We start from the raw sequence: 17,437 nt of genomic DNA, 5'->3' as shown, positions 1-17,437 counted from the left end.
GGAATAAATGTTTTGTTATGCCAAAATTCAAAATGGTATGGCTGATACCCACTTCACACAGTGTGGATAGTGTATGCAGCCTTTAATAAACTGTTGATTCTATGTTGAAAAATGCATAAATAAAATGTCAGATTTGTGTATGCAATATTGTACATTCAGTGAAAATCTAAAGACTGAGTTACCTATATATGCATTGTTACTGAAAGTCTTGATTCGTAATGCAACTGACTTCAATCGAAGTGGTTACATGGAGTAAAAATTGACTGATGAAATAGATTACTTTAAAATACAAGCTTAAATATAATGAATCTTGTCACTTTATAATTGCATAATAAATCCACAAATTATACATCATATGAAGAGGCTGTTGTATTGTTGTCACCAAAACAATTTAGCTAGGCTAGAGATGTTACAGGTATGTAGGAGGCAGAGCTGCCTGGGGAAAGTTACTGGGAAAGTTCTATAGGTTTTTACTTAATTGCAAAATTACTTCCATGTAGGACATTAAAAACAGCATTATAAAGCACTCAGTCATATGGTGTTTTTAAAAATTGCATAGTGATTTCAAGCAGATACAATTCTATAAAACTCCATAGTAAAATTATCTGAATTTATACAAATACTGAATATATTAAAGGTATAAATACTAAAAATTAACTGTGATGCTCTGGGTTCAGCTTTTCTGAGTACGTATTTGTCTTACTGTAAAAGTTGCAAGAAAGAACCTAATGAATTCAAGAGCTGTTCAGCAAGTGTTAGTTGTTTGTTGAAGCTATGCAACAGTTCTTTTTATTCAGTCTAACAGATAACTAGAATCTTGGTTCCTGTCATTGCAGAGTTCTGGTGTCTGATGCTCAGGGTTTATTTACTGCAGTGATCACTGAATGAAGCAAAGCAGCAGGCTAAGTGTTCAAACACCCTGCATAAGTTGAAAGCTGGGAATAAGGAATATCAAATCAACAGTATGCAGATGACCTATCAGACTAGGATGTGACCTTGTACTTTTCTTTCCTGCTTTAACTGTTATCATTCTTAAAGGTTCAAACAATGTACTCCCCTGTGCATTGCCATGGTTGGGTTAGTGCTGCCTATGTGGAGTAGTAAACATTCTGTAAATTATTCTTCCCCTCTCTGTGTAAAGGGTAAAGCAGCACCAGCTGACGTTCAGTTTTTTCCCTCATGATTCGACAGACATGAATCTAATGCATGCCTCTATTTGACAGTCATTAGTGGGAGTCTGTTGCAAGTAAGCCCTGTTATAATTACAACAGTATAGCCTCAGTGTATGTTGCTGCAGTAGTATTACCTTTTTCTGCTCTGTTGGCAGAAAGAGGGGTCTCGGGGTCTCAATGCTGGGCTGACCCCAAGATTGTAAAACTCCTTGTTCCCTAGCCCGTGCAGCTGAGAAGGAGTCTGAAGGATTTCCTGTAGGATTGAGTTCTCAAGGTTGTTTATTTTTCCTTATCTATAACATTCTTTCTCTGACCTGCTGAGGTCCATCTAGCAAAGGAGCCATGGCAGTCTGCCTGCCCTGTCAGGCGGCATCTACATTTTATATCAGAAATTACGTGTGTTATATTTACAATAATGTGCCAATAACTATCACCTATGTTAGACAGTGTGTCTCTACCTTAAACCAATAGAAAAGTGTCACCATCACACCAAGATGTGGAGGACAAGAAGGAGAAGAAGGCTAGGACACACCCAAATTCCTCCATCTTGTACCCCTGAATCACATTCTAAAAATCCCAAAATTATTCTTTTTCACCCTGTGTCAATTCAGCTATTACACTACTCAAACCCTTGTGGCTTGTAATTCCTCATATAGAGTTGGCAACCTCTCCCACGGGCTAAAATCAAAGTCACAGGTGTTTTTGACTTCTTGCCAAGGTCTCCGAGCCCCCTGCCAGGGTCTCGAGACAGGCAGAGCAGCCAGAGGGATGTCCTGGACCCTGACCGAGGAGGAGGGGGAGCAATATGTTTTGTAGGCATATTTTTCTTTCTGGGTGTTCCAGGGAATACTGTAGTATGGTCGTATATGTAATATGTAATGTAATATGTTAAGTTTGGTAAGTAATATGTAGTATGGTAGATGAGTCTTTGCCTCTAATTGTAGAAGGCTTCAAGTGCTATTCCAGTCCATGCATAGTTGCATTCTTGACGTGAAGCTCTCCAGTGGGAAAAAAAAACAACTTTGATGTTTTTTCATTAGACAATTAATAAAGGACTCAGAGGACTGAATTTGGCTTTTCTCCTTACAACAGATCTGGACTTTAATTTACTCCTTGCAACTAATGATGTCTTGATAAGATTGAATTTACTACAAATTTGGTGGTAATTGTTTCAGAGGGAGGCATAATCCCTCACAGATCATTGAGAAACCTTCAAGAAGACAGAAAAACAGCAGGACCTCTCTAATTTCTATTCAATAATTAAGCAGCATATTTACCAGTATTGTTTTAATCCAGAATATGTTTCAGTGATTTTCTAAACAGCATAACATAGCTCCATAATTATACCTTATTGTTAAAATTTTCCCTTCTAAAATAGTGTATTGAAAATCAAGTGTCTTTGTGGCAGGGTGAGGAAGAAAGAAATTAGAAAATAGTTTAAAACTAGTGGCTTTCATTATAACTATAGCATAAGCACTTAAGCAGGGACTTTAATCACTGGAAGAAAAAAAAGCTTCAAAGGACAGATACTTATTTGTTGTGCTCAGCCCTCCACTGTCCTGGTGCATTAGAGTAGTTCATTCTTTCTCCAGTGAAAACCGATCCTCCCACCTGGTGCTATAATCCAATTGCATCAGGACAATGTAGTCAGAGCCCAGCATGAGTAGTGGCTCATAGCTGATGACCACAGGATACAGAGACCCAATACATGATTTCATTCAGAAACTTTTAAGGCTGTAACACTCACCTTTATTAAGGAAATAAGAGACCAAATATTAAACTTTTTGTGCAAGATAAGTGAAAAAAAGGCATATTGTTCTGTACATTGAGCTGTACTCACAGGTTACAAGATATCTCAGTCAATATATTCAACATTTACCCCTTTCTTCTCCCAGATTAGCCTTTAAGAAAAAAAACAGGAATAAGTCCTCTAAGTTTCTTTTCTGCTCTGTCAGCCAAGAAAAGCTGCATATTATGTTTCCCATTAGTACTTTTACAGGAAGTGTTACTTTATATTGAATTCTAAATTTCACTTGGACTAGAGGAAGTTTTACTAGTAACTTTCCCTTGCACTTTTAAGATACAGTTCCTTTTGCCCCTGGTAATCTACTGCTTCTCTTTACAATTTTTGGATGTAATTCCTTTTGCACCTGAATCCTCATGCTTTTATGCTCTCAGACAGCAAAGGCTGAAAAACCTTCAAGCTTTTTGCTTAGATTGGAATTTTTTCTTCAAGACTGTCGATCATAGATCTTAGTCTTTTCCAAGCACATCTTTTTTACCTTTCCTTTTAAAATTTATTCTAGAAGATTTAGAATTGTCCAGTCTTTTGTGTGTTTTGCCCTTCTCATTAGAATCTTTTAGTAGAAACTGCTTTTGCTACACAACTTCATACCTGAGCTACAGCAGAAGTAAAATACTGACTTCCAACAGAAGCAGTTTTATAGTTCCTAAAATTACTTGAAAGTAACAGAAAACCAGAAATTATGTCCTTATGCCTGCCCACCCATTAATCCCCTCTTCTCAAACTTCTATGTGAAATGCATTAGTACAAAATTAGTATAAAAAGCCTAATTAAGGCCTGATTACAGTCAAGCTCAACTCATATTTGGTTTACCAGAAAAAAAGGTGCTTTTAAACATAATGGGATTTTCCTGTCAGGCAGCATGAAATCCACTTGAAAGTATTCAGATCACTGCATCTCACTTAGGTGACAAAGAACATGAATAAAAAAGAACCAGAATTCAGCCTGCATTGCAGGTGGCTCAAACCACACTGTATTTCCTCTTTCCTTCTGTTCCTTGCAGTAGCCACACAATGGACTTCCACCATCCAGCCATTAATGTATAAACACAAAGTGCACTTTTATACTCTAATTTTTTGCCCTTTTCTCTTGGTGAGAAGGAATTCCTGGAGGAATACACACCTATTGACACTCCATGTATTGTCATGTATCCATACATGACAAAGGCTCATGTTTTCTGTGGATGAGACAGGACCAGGATTTTCTCCTAGACTATTCTTTCTTACTATGTCTTATACCATGAAAATATGTTTCCTCCTGCTTCTTGCTCCTACAGTTCTGGCTGAGGAATTATGCCTTTGAAAGTTTCAGCTTTTTTGGTGAACTTTCAGAACTGAAGTGGTTCCAGAGGGTTAGCATTGAGTAAGTTCTCCATGAGAAGAAAAAATCTGAGCTCAGCTGATGTTCTAAAGGACCTGTTTATGTTATGCAGATTAGCCAAAACAGTAATGGGAATTGTACAACAATCCTCCAGCCAAAACTTCAAATTGCTGAATTCAGTCTTCATGAAGGAAACACCTTCCTGTCTGTCTCAGACAGCTTAGTGCTCAATCAGTGTTCCTTCTAACTCTGTTGTCCAATTAATTACAATACCTATTCAAAATACATTAAAAATTGACCCTACAGAATAGGTAAGTGGTAATGGACTGTGAAGGACAATGGTAAAAAAAACAACTTTGCTGTGAATGAAGCATGTAAGAGCTTTGTTTTGTGTTTATTTTTTTTCAAGACTCCACAGAAACAGCATGAGCTGAACCTCACACTACACAGCAATGAGATGTCGCTATGCTGAACTGTACTTTCTAATCTTGTTAACAGAGAGAGCCACATGCCCAAGAAGCTTTGCCCCTGCTTCAATACATCAGTCAAATCACAGGCAGTGGTGACACTAGATATCTCCAAAACAATAGTTAATACTCTATTACAGCCAAAAATAATGCTAACCTCTACCAATAGAGAAATAAAGTGTCACACCAAAAGAGACCAATACTCCTGTACAGTAAATGTTGCATGATACACTTGAATGCCCATTCCCACAACTGATAGTCTCTCCTGTGTGAATTAGACCTGACATTCATTATTCAAAAACCACACTTAAGGATGTTCCTAAATGCCCTAAGAAATTCTTTTCATATTGTTACAGATGCATGGTTGCACAGATTTTTTCCTAAGTAAAGAAATTAGTTTCAGGAAGTCCCAAGTGTTCTCTTTCCCACTCTCCCACATCTGGCCATTTGTTTTTGCCTCTCTACCAGCCCCTGCATTTTTGCAGGCTTTTAAAACCAGATCAAATCCTCAAACTGAGAGGTATTATATACCACTACTGGGGATTGAGTAGTCAAGAACAATTATAGCTGGAGTATTGCTGCCAAGTGCTTTGTATCATTAAACTGTAGTCTTGGGAAAACATTTTGAGAGCCATTGTACTCCCTCAAGAAAGTAAGCATAGTTAAGTGAAACTAAGCTCAACAAATTATTTCAAAGAGAGAAAGTAAGAAAATTTACTTAGCTACTTCTAGGAGAATGGTTTGTCCATTTTTTTTTTTTTTTTTTTTTTTATAAATAGGATGATTTTTGGATATTTGGATAAATTTGGATAAATAATTTGGGTTTGTTTGCACAGTTAAAGATGGAATGAACAGAACAGTTATTGTATTCATGTTGCTGATTATAAAAAGGCAAGTGTCAAACACTAAAGATATCTAACATCTTTAATCAGGATAATTGAGGGTTAAGATGGTCTTCTATCAAATAAATACTTCAGATCAGCTTTTTTTTTTTTTTTTTTTTTTTTTTTTTTGTAATTTGCTGACAGCTTTCAAGGTGAGGAATAACATACCTAGATAAATTAGTTGTCCTTATGTGGTGCATTTTTTTCTGTTCTCCTAGATGCCCTCTTCACCTTTTAAACTACCTTTATCTTTTCTGCTTTCTTTTTCTTCATGAAGTTCAAATGCTTGCGTGCTTAAATATAGAGCCTTCTTGGTATCAAACACACTATTCTATGTATTGTTTCCTTCCTAAAGGGTCAATCCAAGGCTGCACTGAAATTTAATACTTGCATGAGAATTCAGCTTGAGTTCAGGAGTTTGTATATGGACCACATTCAGAGTCAATTGAGTTTTACCCAGCAGTTGTTTTTCAGATCTGCATTAAGTTATTCACACCAAATGCTTTTAAGTCCTTTTCCATTGTACTGAATTTAAAATAGTTGAAAGAATGTAAGATGAAAGCAGGGGAACTGTTTGTACTATTTGGAGGCTTTTTTGTTACCTAGATGAGTCAGACAATGTATTTACTTTTTCACTCAGTGTAAGAGAGGATGCACAAAACTTTAGTACAAGGACAATGTTGAGAAAGGATTGAGAAGCTCTACCCATCCAGTCTTTTACTCCCGACAGTGGAAGATGAGCAGCAGATTACTGCTGACTTTATTATTACCTAGTTCGTGAACAGAAAGCACACACTATTATAGCACAATCATTCCTCAAAATGAAAAAATACATCTATATTGTGTCCAACCTACTTCAGCTAAGAATTAATATAGGAAAGGGCCAACCCTACTTAGATATGGAAAGAAGAAAATTCCAACCAGGTATTTTGTGAACAGATAACATTTGGGCTAATTTAGCTACTGATTTCTGTAATAGGGAAAAAGCTATGAAAATTGGCTAGAATACTAGAAAACTAATTTAACTTCCTAAAAGTGAGAATTTAACTGGGAATTCCAATTCTAAATTTTATATCTACCCAATTGAGAGAAACAAAAAGCTACCACATTTGTGTACCATTAAATGACTTGTAAATCAACATATAACCAACCAATCACTAATCAGCAAATATTCAGTGAGCAACAAGAAAATAAAATTCAAAATATCCAAATAGATTGTGAAATTCAGCTTATAACTAAAAAACCTGAATATTTAAAGACATTCAACTAACATACGAAGCATTATTTTCTACTTAAAATAAAAGAATGTAAAGGTGTTAAATTCAGTCCCCAAGATGTGGAAACTGATTCATATTATGTGAGAGTCCAGGACTACAGTTCACAAAAAAATTGCTGCAAACTCTGCCCTTTGTACATTTCTTTCACTGAAACTTCAAATTCACAATTTTATTTCACAGACTTTTAACTAAAGTTATCACATCAAGCATCACATTTTAAAATCCTTCCTAACATTTGGGCATGGCTTCTTAAACATTAACTTGGAATAATTAATTACCCATAACAGTCCCGTTGATTAGATGCTTTGTTAATTATGCTGTTCATTTTGTGACAGTCTCGGTTCAGCTCCCGATCACTATCTATTCTTTGGCAGATTAATAATTTCTGAATCAGAGAAGCACTGTGAAAAGATCACAGAAAACATCTCAGCTCTACAAACACAGAACATGAGCGGTCTCAGTTAAGGTCAATAGTGAGCCCAGGAAGGAAGCTCTTATTTCAGCTCTTTGCACAATACCTACTGTGTAGGTAAACAGAAGTGTTCAGTTTAACAACATTGACAGATCTTAACCTTTCCAAGCATACATATTTATTTAATTGCTACATTTAAATCAAAGATATATCCTATGAATAGCTTTTGCAAAGAAAGTGCATGAAGATTTCCTTTGTTTCTTATTTGAATCTCTAAGATCAAAGTGAAGGCTGAGGTAGTCATTTCACTCAAAGGAAATAAAACAAAGACACCTTTATTTCATTGATAAGAAAGCAGAGCTCTGATCTCCCATGAGCTGCTAACTTCAAAATATTCAACTGAACTACATAAAGAATAATCCCTGTAGTCGCTAAGGACTGCAGTGGTGTTGCCCCTTATGTGATACATGTTCTAAGGCTGGGAAAACAATTTCTACTTACTATGACACCTTTCACATGAAATTCAGGTGTAAATTAAGGCCTGTCTTTCTGCAGAGAAAGATTTTTTTTTTTCTGTTCTTGTATCACTTAGGCTGAATTTACTCAAACTCAATGTGCAGTAATAAAGAATAACCAGAACCCTGTTTTCCCTTGTCCCTAGAATTTCACTCATTAATAAATAGACAATAGTATATTTGGAAAAATAGAATTATCCAGCAGGTTTAGAACTGCTTAAAAACAGTGCAAGTCACAGAAAGCTTAGCTTTTACCCTAATTAGTTTCTCCCAGTTAGTTTCTTCCCTTAGGATGGCCTAAAATTTTTTAGGTTTTATTGATAAAATACATAATTATTTAACCACAGCCTACATTCCATTCTTTTTGATTTTCCTGTTTTCTCGACATAAAACTACAGAGGAAGCATCTGCAAGGCACTTCTGTTGATAAATGCTGCACAATACACAAAGAATGCATGTGGTAAGTGAAAATTTAACACATTTCTCATAATCATTGTTTTAATGCAAAATATTTTGCCTTCTGAGAGGAAAAGTACCATCAGGTTATTAAACACTTGGATTTTTGAACTTTAATCTATATACAGCTAGTAAATTTGATTTTGGTAAGTAAAACACACATACTGAAATTAGGTTTTTGTTTCTTCAATCTCCCTTATAATAATCTGAGTTTTTATTGAATATTTCTACATTTAATCCCACTGTAAAGAAAAGCTATACATAACAGCTGTCGAATTGGACAGGTACTTCCACATTGAAGTCAGCAGGATTTTTACCTTAATCAGAATGTTATGCCACACAATTTTTTCTGAAAAAGCACAGGCTTTGTAGCAATCACATGGATCATCTAATTAATCTAATTAGAAAATTGTTTCTAATAGTAATAATATTGAAAAATAGTAATAAAATTGAAAATTGTTTCTAATAGTAAGAATTGATCATCTAATTAATCTAATTCTTACTATTAGAAACAATTTTCAATTTTAAAAGCCATGTAAATGGCTTAATCACTGAACACACCCCAGAAGATACAGTACACATATTCACAGTACTCTTTATATTCGCATAATTCTTACAAGGACCAGACCGAAGGTTAATCTGCCAGCAAAATTGACTAGTTCTGAATTTGTCTGTGTGAATAAACAAGAAAGCCTCGGTAATATAATTGATTTCAAGGTTTTGTGTGCAGAAACATGCTGATGTGACTTTGTATCTAGTTATGCAGAAATCAACTACAGAACTGAAACAATCTATTTTACAATTTTATTAGTTTATTTAACTTTTATCTATTTTGTCTTGCAAATATGTTTATTATTTCCAGTTACCAGCTGCAGTTTCGAGTGCTACAGGATTCCCGTGGCTCTGGAAACCTCCCAGAGCTTTGTAATTCACAGAGTCACAGAATATTCCGAGTTGGGAGGGACCCAGAAAGATCATGGAATCCAACCCTTGAGTGAACGGGGATCGAACTGAGCTTGGTGTTGTTAGCACCATGCTCCAATCATTTTTAACCTACACCACTGGTCTGTGTCACAAAAATTGAGATTTCCCTAATACCTGTCCTCGAGAACACCTGGTTGGCCGATGAGGAAAACATTTCTACGCACGGAGTTTTTGTCTTTTTTTTTTTTTTTTTTTTTTTCTGAATCATTTCGGCACCACAGCCTTCACTGCAGCACTCGACTCTACACGGCAGTGCTCCCTCCCTCCAGGAGGGATGAGTGCGATTCCCGAAGCTGTTTCTGGATTCCGTACCGGCGGGCCCTCGGCCCGGCCGCTCGCCGGGCCCGGGCGCCGCCGCTGCCCCTCACGCCGGGGCGGTCGCGGCCGCCGCGCTCCCGCCCCGCCGCGTCACTGCCGGAGCGGCCCAACATGGAGCCCGGCGGCGGCGGGGACGCGCTCCCGAGGCTGCGGCGCCCGGGGCGGCGCGGGCCGGAGCCCCGGGACCCGCAGCAGCCGCAGCCGTCTGCCCGGGGCGGCGGGACGGCCGGTGGGTGGTGCTGGGGCGCGGGGAGCGGTGCCGGGCCCCGCCGGGCGGGCGCTGGGACGGCAGCGGGGCCGCCTCGGGTAGAGCGGCGCGGAGCGCGGCCCCGCCTGCCCTCAGGTGTCCGCTCCTGGCTGCGAGCTGGGTGTGGGAGATGCCAGGGGCTTGTAGCCGCGGACTGCCTGATGCGGATGAAGTGCTCGAATGCTCCAGGCGCAAGCTCCAGTAGGATGAGGAGGAATCTAGGAAATGAAAAATAAAGCTGCCTGTAAGCTCCAGCAGAGCTGTGGGTACGCTCGGCTGGTGGCGGTGCGCGTGGAGGAATCGGCGCATGTGACACTGCTGCACACAGGCCACCAGGAGCTCCTAGTGATAAACTTCAGAGTGTGAGACATCAAAACCACCTCTGACACCTTTTTTTGACAGTGTGTATAAATACTGTCTCACATGGTTACTGTCGTGCACAAAAATGGCTTTCTCATCTGCTTGCTCTGAGGTCTCGTTCTCTCCAAAACAGTACGGGGTAATGTGGGGAAAAAGAGAAGGTAGTTTCCTGCACAATGTTAGTTGTAGTTTACCTGCTGAAAGTGTGCAGTGTAAGTCAAGCTAGCTCCTTAAACTGCAGTGAATTATCTGCAGTTGAGAACAAGAAAATTATTTATGCCTGCAATCGTTTTGCAAATGCTAAAATTCATAAAGAAGAGTACAAATAAATTATTAATTGGAAGTAACAACCCAACGTTCTATGTACTAGATTAATAAAAATGGTTTAATAACACCAGGGGTTTTTAATTAGTTAAACAACCCTTACAAAATCTAGTCAGCTGTTTCCTAAAAAGATACACGGATATGATGTTGTGCTGATTGTTACTGCTTTATCCTTTTATCAAAGGATACCTTGCTTAGTCTGTTTCCTTTCAGTAAATGTTCAAAGCTTTTTAGAATATTTGTAGCACAAAGTGATGACTAGAACAATCTCCCAAGATAAATTAATTAAAAAGATAAAGCATCATGCTTTATGTAACTATAATCATACTTCATTTAATGGCTGGCTTTAGTGCTATAATTATGTTCTTATTTACAGAAGAGTCTACAGCTGTAGAGAAGACGATGAGGCCTCTTAACAGACTGAATATTCATTCTGCATTCTGGATTTTGGCATCAATAGCTGTGACATACTACTTTGATTTTTTAAAAAATATTAAAGAAACTATGCAAGCAGATAGGTAAGGTATCTTTTCTTATAAAAAGGTGTGTTTTAGTCTTGTAATCATACTCAGTTTGTTACATCTGGTCACTGTATTTTAAACCGTGGATGAACAAGATCTGCCATAGGAATAGAGAAACCTGGGACTGTTCAGCCTGGAGAAGAGAAGGCTCAGAGGCATTTTGTCAATGCATGTAAATACCTGAAGGGAGGGTGCAAAGAAGACAGAGCCAGGCTCTTTCCAGTGGTGTCCAGGACTGGACCAGAGGCGGTGGGCACAAACTGAAATGGAGGAGGTTCCCTCTGAAGATCAGGAAGCACTTTTTTACTGTGAGGGTGACTGAGCACTGAACAGGTTGCCCAGGTAGGTTGTGGAGTCTCCATCCTTGGAGATACTCAAAAGCCATCTGGACATGATTCTGGGCAACTGGCAGTAGCTGAGCTTGCTTGAGCAGGGAGGTTGGACCAGATGACCACCTAAGCTGATATTATTGAACTAATTGTAAAGTAAATACAATGCTTAAAAATTGCTACAATTGTTTTTTCTCTATAAACGCTACTGAGCCATCTTTGTACTTATAAAGTTTGCTCTGATACCAGACCTTTTAATACTGTACCTTCAAGTTTTCATTTAAGTCCAAGAAATAGCTGCCTGTTTTGTTGGAAGTATTTAGGTTTTGATTTTATTTTTTTATAATAAACCCCCTTAGATTAATCCTTAAAGGTCAAAGAGAAGTTAATTTCTCTAGAAGATCTGTAGGTGATTTTGAGTAGGTCAGCAAAAGATTAGTGAAATAATTTCTGTGAAGTAATTTTTATTTCTAGTCTCTTTCTTTTCTGTTAAATTATTTTCAATGGGATTGATGTATGTTAAATGTTTTTAGATAGCTTCAGCTGGAAGTGCTTTTAAAACACATTGCTGTTGTCATTGTTATATCAGTATGTGGAAGCTGCACAGGGCTCTGTGCTAGGAGGTTCTCTGGAGCTGCTCTCCCAGGCTAGTTATACCCTTCATACACCTGACTGTGAAAGCAAAGCCAGTGGCTCCAAGGTGTAATCAAAATTTGGGGTCAGGACCCTGTCTTCCTGCACTGCTTGTCTAGGCCATGGCAACAGTTCTCTTAGTGCAGAATTCTCCGTTGGTAGTAACAAGATTTCAAAGTAGCACATTATGTTTGCTGTGCCATTCCAGAGCACGTCACCTGAGTAGGAAGATCCTTGATTACCATTTATAATTTAGTAATCAAGTCATGGTAAGAATTCATTTTTCAAAATTTTTATTTATTAATACACGTTCAGATAAGATTTTATTAAAGTGCATCTTCCTCAGAAGTTGCCTTATCTGAGCTAGTCTTGGAAGTGTATCCTCAAAGAAATTCAAAAGTGTGTCTCCCTAAATAATCACATACCCTGTGTTTTTATGATTCTGAGTTTAAAATTCTGGATTTCTCCATGGTTTTCTTCAACAGTTATAAAGAAAAATCTTCATGCTTCTTGTCTGTTAAATTTGGGAGTTCCCAAACTGAAACCATATTAAAGCTTTCTGCAGCATTTCTGTTGCACAAAGATCACCAGTCTAATATATAGTGAAAAGTACAGTTGCAGTGGAGCCTATTTTATTTTATTAATGACAAAGTGGTTTTGATATAGTAGATTCCTGACAAGATCTGTCACATTGAATTTCCAAAATATTTGAGGGGACAATATATGAAAGGAATGTTTCACTGCAAAATTAAACTCAGCTGTTTATATTAGACAGCTTTTAAGGGCAAAAAGTGTTTTGTAAAATTAATTTAAGGTAAAACCTACAGGAACTCTAGGCCACAATCTGTGTTTTTAACAGATACTGCCTGTTTGTCAACTCAGGTGAAGATTACTGTGCAAACTGCAGTGTGACTGTGCTAAACATGGTTTAATGTGCTTTTCTTCCTGCAGCTGGTGGCTTTCCTGTGGCACTTTTTTATTGGCTACATGTTTATCTGTTGCCTTTTACTGCGTACTGTATCTTGAGTGGTACTGTGGAATTCAGGACTATGATGAACAGTACCCTGCACTGATTCCTATCACAACAGCTACCTTTATAGCAGCAGCTATTTGGTGAGTTCAAGCACTGTGTGCAAACTTCTGCTAAACCTGTGCAAGTCTGTGTGTTAATGGGCTCATTTTATAAGAAGTATATTTTTTATAAAGGATAAGAAATTCTGTAATGAAATTCTGTATGTAATTCTGCTATGTGCATTGGTGACAATACCAGTTCTATGTAGCATAATTTCTTGCGCTTTCAACCTTCATCCACAAAGCAAGAGTTGCAACAGTTGAAACTGTATATTGTGTACTTGGAGATGTACTGGATCTTTTCTGTCTTGAAAATTTAGGAGAAAACTGAAGTTATCTTTGCTAGTGTAAATTTCTCACCTCTGGCAACTACTTGTGTGGTTTACAAATTAAGACAAAGGTGCAGTCTGTCTATCTGAGAATTCAGTTCAATCCGTTTCTGTCACAGTTCTTCATTATCAAACAATCTATAAGTAGCAGACATACAGAAAATGTTAGACTTCTGACTATTGCCATATGAACTTTAAGGGTTTATATTTTGTCTGAGAATGGTACTTTTAGCAAGAGTTGCTTTACTTATGAGGTTATATGAGTCAGAACTGAGCAAATGTGAATGAAGAAAATGACATACATTGTGCCAGTTAATTTATTTGCTTTCTGCATGAAAATTGATTTCCTCTTGTTTAGCTGTTGTATCAGTATATCAGTCAGAATTTGTTGCAATGGTGAAAAAAAGAAGATTGAAGAAAATAAAGGTTCCCTGTGGTTTATAATTAGTCAAATCTGTAATTTGTGTAAGTCAGTTGTAAAATAAGTTGGTTTTCCCCTCTCTCTTCAGTTAACTGAAATCTGTCTGGAACAAATTTCAGATTAAGGCTTCTCTCAGCTGCCATGTATGCCCATGGAAAAATCAGAGTAGGTCATTTTCAGGGGCTTCAGATACTGATTTTCTGAAAGTAAAAGGTACCTTTACCTTTACCCTTGATGTGTTTTGTTTTCAGTAACAAAGAAGTATATTTCCCGGTTAAGTAATTTAAATCTTATTTCTTCTTTTGACATGCTTCCTTTGTATGCCTGATGTTTCTGTAATATGACAACTGAACTTACCAAATACTTTCTGCTTTTATTCCCAGTTTCAATGTTGCCTTGTGGCCTATCTGGTCATTTTTGACACCTGTGTTGCTCTTCATTCAGTTCATGGGTATTGTGATGCTTGTGTCACTCCTGGGATAAGCCCTTCAGGTAAATAATTGAATTTTTTAAGCACATAAAAGTATTTATCTTGTTGTGGGAACTGCTTTGTTAGACATTTAAGGTTTGGGAGGCTGTTTAGGGGTTCCTTCTCTATAATTTGTGGACATTCTTCAAATTATGACATTTTGTGGCGTATAGAGGAACCAGAGAACATGCAGTTATCCAAAGGGGAAGAATATCCTTTCCACTTCTCTAAAATTCCATTCTAGGCATTGAAAAGAAACATTAGTGAGAATGGATGGTTTGGGGATGTATAGGCCAAAAACCTGCAGCTTTTACCTAGACTGGGAACTTCTTAGTAAAGCTGTTTGACTTGATAGTAAAGGGGAGAGGATATCAACATCCGTGGACAAAAGCCTTCTCCACTTTTTAAAATTAAAAATCTTTGTCATGTCTTTGTATTCAAGTGTGCTGTTTTCATTTTCTGTGATGCACAGCCCAGATCCACCTGCTGTGTGGAAAATTGCCAGATACGAGAAGTTCTTTGCTCTTTCTAAAAAGAACTTTTCAAAAGCCAACCCATCTGTTTTGTTGACTTGAAAATGCATTCTCAATAACTGCCACATCTTTTGTTAGGATATACTTACCAAATAAATCCAGTGAAATGTAAAAAGCTAAGGAAGACACCAAATACAGCTCAGTAAATAGGATAAAGGATGTGCCCTGTATCACACATGTCTCATATCATCCCGGGAAGCTATTCCTTGAGCAGATCTTTTTTGTTGTACTTCTCAAGGGAATGAGGAGGAAGCCTGTTTGGCTTTGCATGTCACCTCAAATCCTTTATAGTGAGGAGTTCCCTCAGCATTTTTAGGAGTGCAGCATAAAGAAGACTGTGCTGGATTGCTGGATTTAGAGTGTAGCCTCTTGTACTGACAAAGTTGTAGGCAAAAATTGTTTAATGTCTGGGATGGTGAAACTCAGATTTTATTTTTTTTTTAATAACAAATTGAACCACTGTTGCATTTTCCCCTCTATTTTTGAGATATAAAGAAACCTGATTTTAAAGGCGATAATTAACTTCTACTCTGACAAAACTGACTTCTGAAAAATACAGTGCTTAATTCAGAACCTCTTTACTGTGGCAACTTGAGTCACACTTGCTGATACAAACGTATCCATGTTTGGTTTTGTCATTAGCGGTGTTCTGTCTCTGCACTTAATGTGGGGAAATTCTGTATTAGATCAAATAATTATTTGCCTAATAACTAGGGACAAGTTATTACTTGGTGTTCCAAAATCATTAATTAATTTAGTACATGATACAGCTTGTGTGGTATATAGAACATTCAAAGATCTTAGTTAAATTTGTTTTTTTTTCTTTTCTTTCAGCTTCATGTAACTGTAACTTCATGTAACTTTCAGATTCAAGTAACTGTAATCCTGCAAAGTGTATGTCACTTTTGTTACGTTCCAGTACTACTGCTGTTTCTAGTACTGCCTGTTTGCTCTAATACAGTAATTCTTAATCTACTTGATTTATAAATCAATGGACATAACCATTGGAAAAAGCAACTTATTAGTCAATAATTGGAAGATAAGTAAGTTTTGCAACTCTTAGTAACATCAAACGTTTCATTTTGTAAAGCTTTGTAAAGCTTCTATTTATATTTGAGTATTAAGCACATGGGTAGTAAGTAATAGCACCATAGAATAGTTAGTGTTGAAGAGGACCTTTAAATAATATCTCTGGGGGCCTCAGAGGTCACCTACTCAAACTTCCTGTTCAAATCATGTTGTTTGATTTGGAAGTAAGTGATACTTAAGTGTTGTGGGGTTTTAATACTATATTCTTTCCATTTGAATTGACAGGTAAAATACTGATATCTGGAACCTGTGTTTGTACTTGTAAACTTACTTACAGGAGGCATTTCTTGATCTCTTTAAATTTCTACTGTTACATATATTACCATGTAGAAAATACTTTATTATCTAATACCTTGAATTCAGATCTGCTAGTGTTTAATAAAAGTATGGATAGGGGTAAGGGAAGGCTGGTTGACATTTGGCAGTGCCATCAATTAAATAAATAAATTCTACTTGTGCTCATACAGTTTGTCCACAGCCAAAGGTGGATGATCAAGCTGTGAATAACCAGCGATACAATGAACAATATTAACACTACACAAGAAATTTGGAGCACACATTAAATTCTTTTGATGTATGCAGTTTTTCAGTATTCAGGGGTTTTTTTCTTCTGTACATCAAATTTTCATTCTTAGCAGTGCCTGTTAATGAAGTTGCCATTTTCCTTACTCAGCAATGAAGAGGCTGATATTAACTTAAAAGCTACTAGTTATACTCAGTTGGGAAAATAAAATAACATTTTATTTTTATTAAGTGTCTGTTCGTGTTGACTGAGGTACTTAACTGTCTGAAGACCTGGGCACCATCTGATTGCTAGACCACTTTATGTAAATCCTTGTGTAAATACTTTTCCATGCATGCCTTTTGGAAAATAGAAGAATGTAGAAATTGGGTGTTGAAACCTGTTAATACCTACTCCTTGTGAGTGTTGCTTAAAGTTTGGACTGTCAAACGGTACTGTGTTCTTCATTCTGACTTCCAAATTCACACCATTGCTGAACACATGGAATGTTTAGTAATGACAGAGATACACATTGTCTTTGGTTGTTACTGTTCTATTAATGAAAAAAGTTGTGACCTAATAGTATGTAATACAAAGGATCAGACAAACCAAAATAAAGTGCATTCAGCACTACTTGAAGTAGTTTGTAGGGTAAGCGAACAGCTTGATTTGTTTAAATGTAATATTTAAGTTTGCCAAAACCAGTCATGCTTCACATCTCTAAAGTGCAAGTTGCTTATCTTCAGGTCTTCAATTTTTAAAAGGTTTTAACAATTTTATGTCTGCATACACAAGTACATTTGAGTAACTTTCTTTATTATATTATTTAAAATGCAATATTGCTCAGGGATGGTTATTATAGCTGTATTTTTATTTGTCAGCTATATAAATGCTCTAAGTGTTTTAAGTTGCCTTGTGATCTGAATTAAAATTACTATTTGCTACATGATTTTTAAAATTCATTCTTCTGAACATCTTAATAAACTTTGTACAAAAGTGA

General features: G+C 37.0%; 1 protein-coding gene across 3 annotated transcripts; it reads left to right on the top strand.

Annotated features, from left to right (window-relative positions):
- Nucleotides 1-9,720: 9,720 nt before the first annotated feature.
- TMEM128 (transmembrane protein 128) lies at nucleotides 9,721-17,437 on the top strand. Of its 3 annotated transcripts, none has more exons than XR_008436948.1 (6): nucleotides 9,721-9,838; nucleotides 10,917-11,058; nucleotides 12,975-13,136; nucleotides 14,228-14,336; nucleotides 15,681-15,740; nucleotides 16,403-17,437. XR_008436948.1 is itself a non-coding variant. In XM_053976630.1 (5 exons), exons 1-4 carry the CDS (start codon nucleotides 9,721-9,723, stop codon nucleotides 14,325-14,327), a joined length of 522 nt encoding a protein of 173 aa, XP_053832605.1. In that variant the 3' UTR covers nucleotides 14,328-14,336; nucleotides 15,681-17,437. The 3 variants fall into 3 exon arrangements, 1 of the variants encoding a protein (XP_053832605.1); XR_008436947.1 differs by having other exon boundaries at nucleotides 16,161-17,437; XM_053976630.1 differs by having other exon boundaries at nucleotides 15,681-17,437.

This window comes from Vidua macroura, chromosome 4, assembly GCF_024509145.1.
Source record: "Vidua macroura isolate BioBank_ID:100142 chromosome 4, ASM2450914v1, whole genome shotgun sequence".
Classification (NCBI taxonomy): Eukaryota; Metazoa; Chordata; class Aves; order Passeriformes; family Viduidae; genus Vidua; species Vidua macroura.
Note: the sequence above shows the minus strand (reverse complement) of the source record. Positions and strands in the feature narration are given on the sequence as shown.

Excerpts from the sequence above, each read along its gene's own strand:
- TMEM128 (XM_053976630.1), top strand. The coding sequence starts at position 9,721 with ATGGAGCCCGGCGGCGGCGGGGACGCGCTCCCGAGGCTGCGGCGCCCG. Across the intron at positions 9,839-10,916 it reads CCGGGGCGGCGGGACGGCCG|AAGAGTCTACAGCTGTAGAG; the intron begins GTGGGTGGTGCT and ends TCTTATTTACAG. Across the intron at positions 11,059-12,974 it reads GAAACTATGCAAGCAGATAG|CTGGTGGCTTTCCTGTGGCA; the intron begins GTAAGGTATCTT and ends TTCTTCCTGCAG.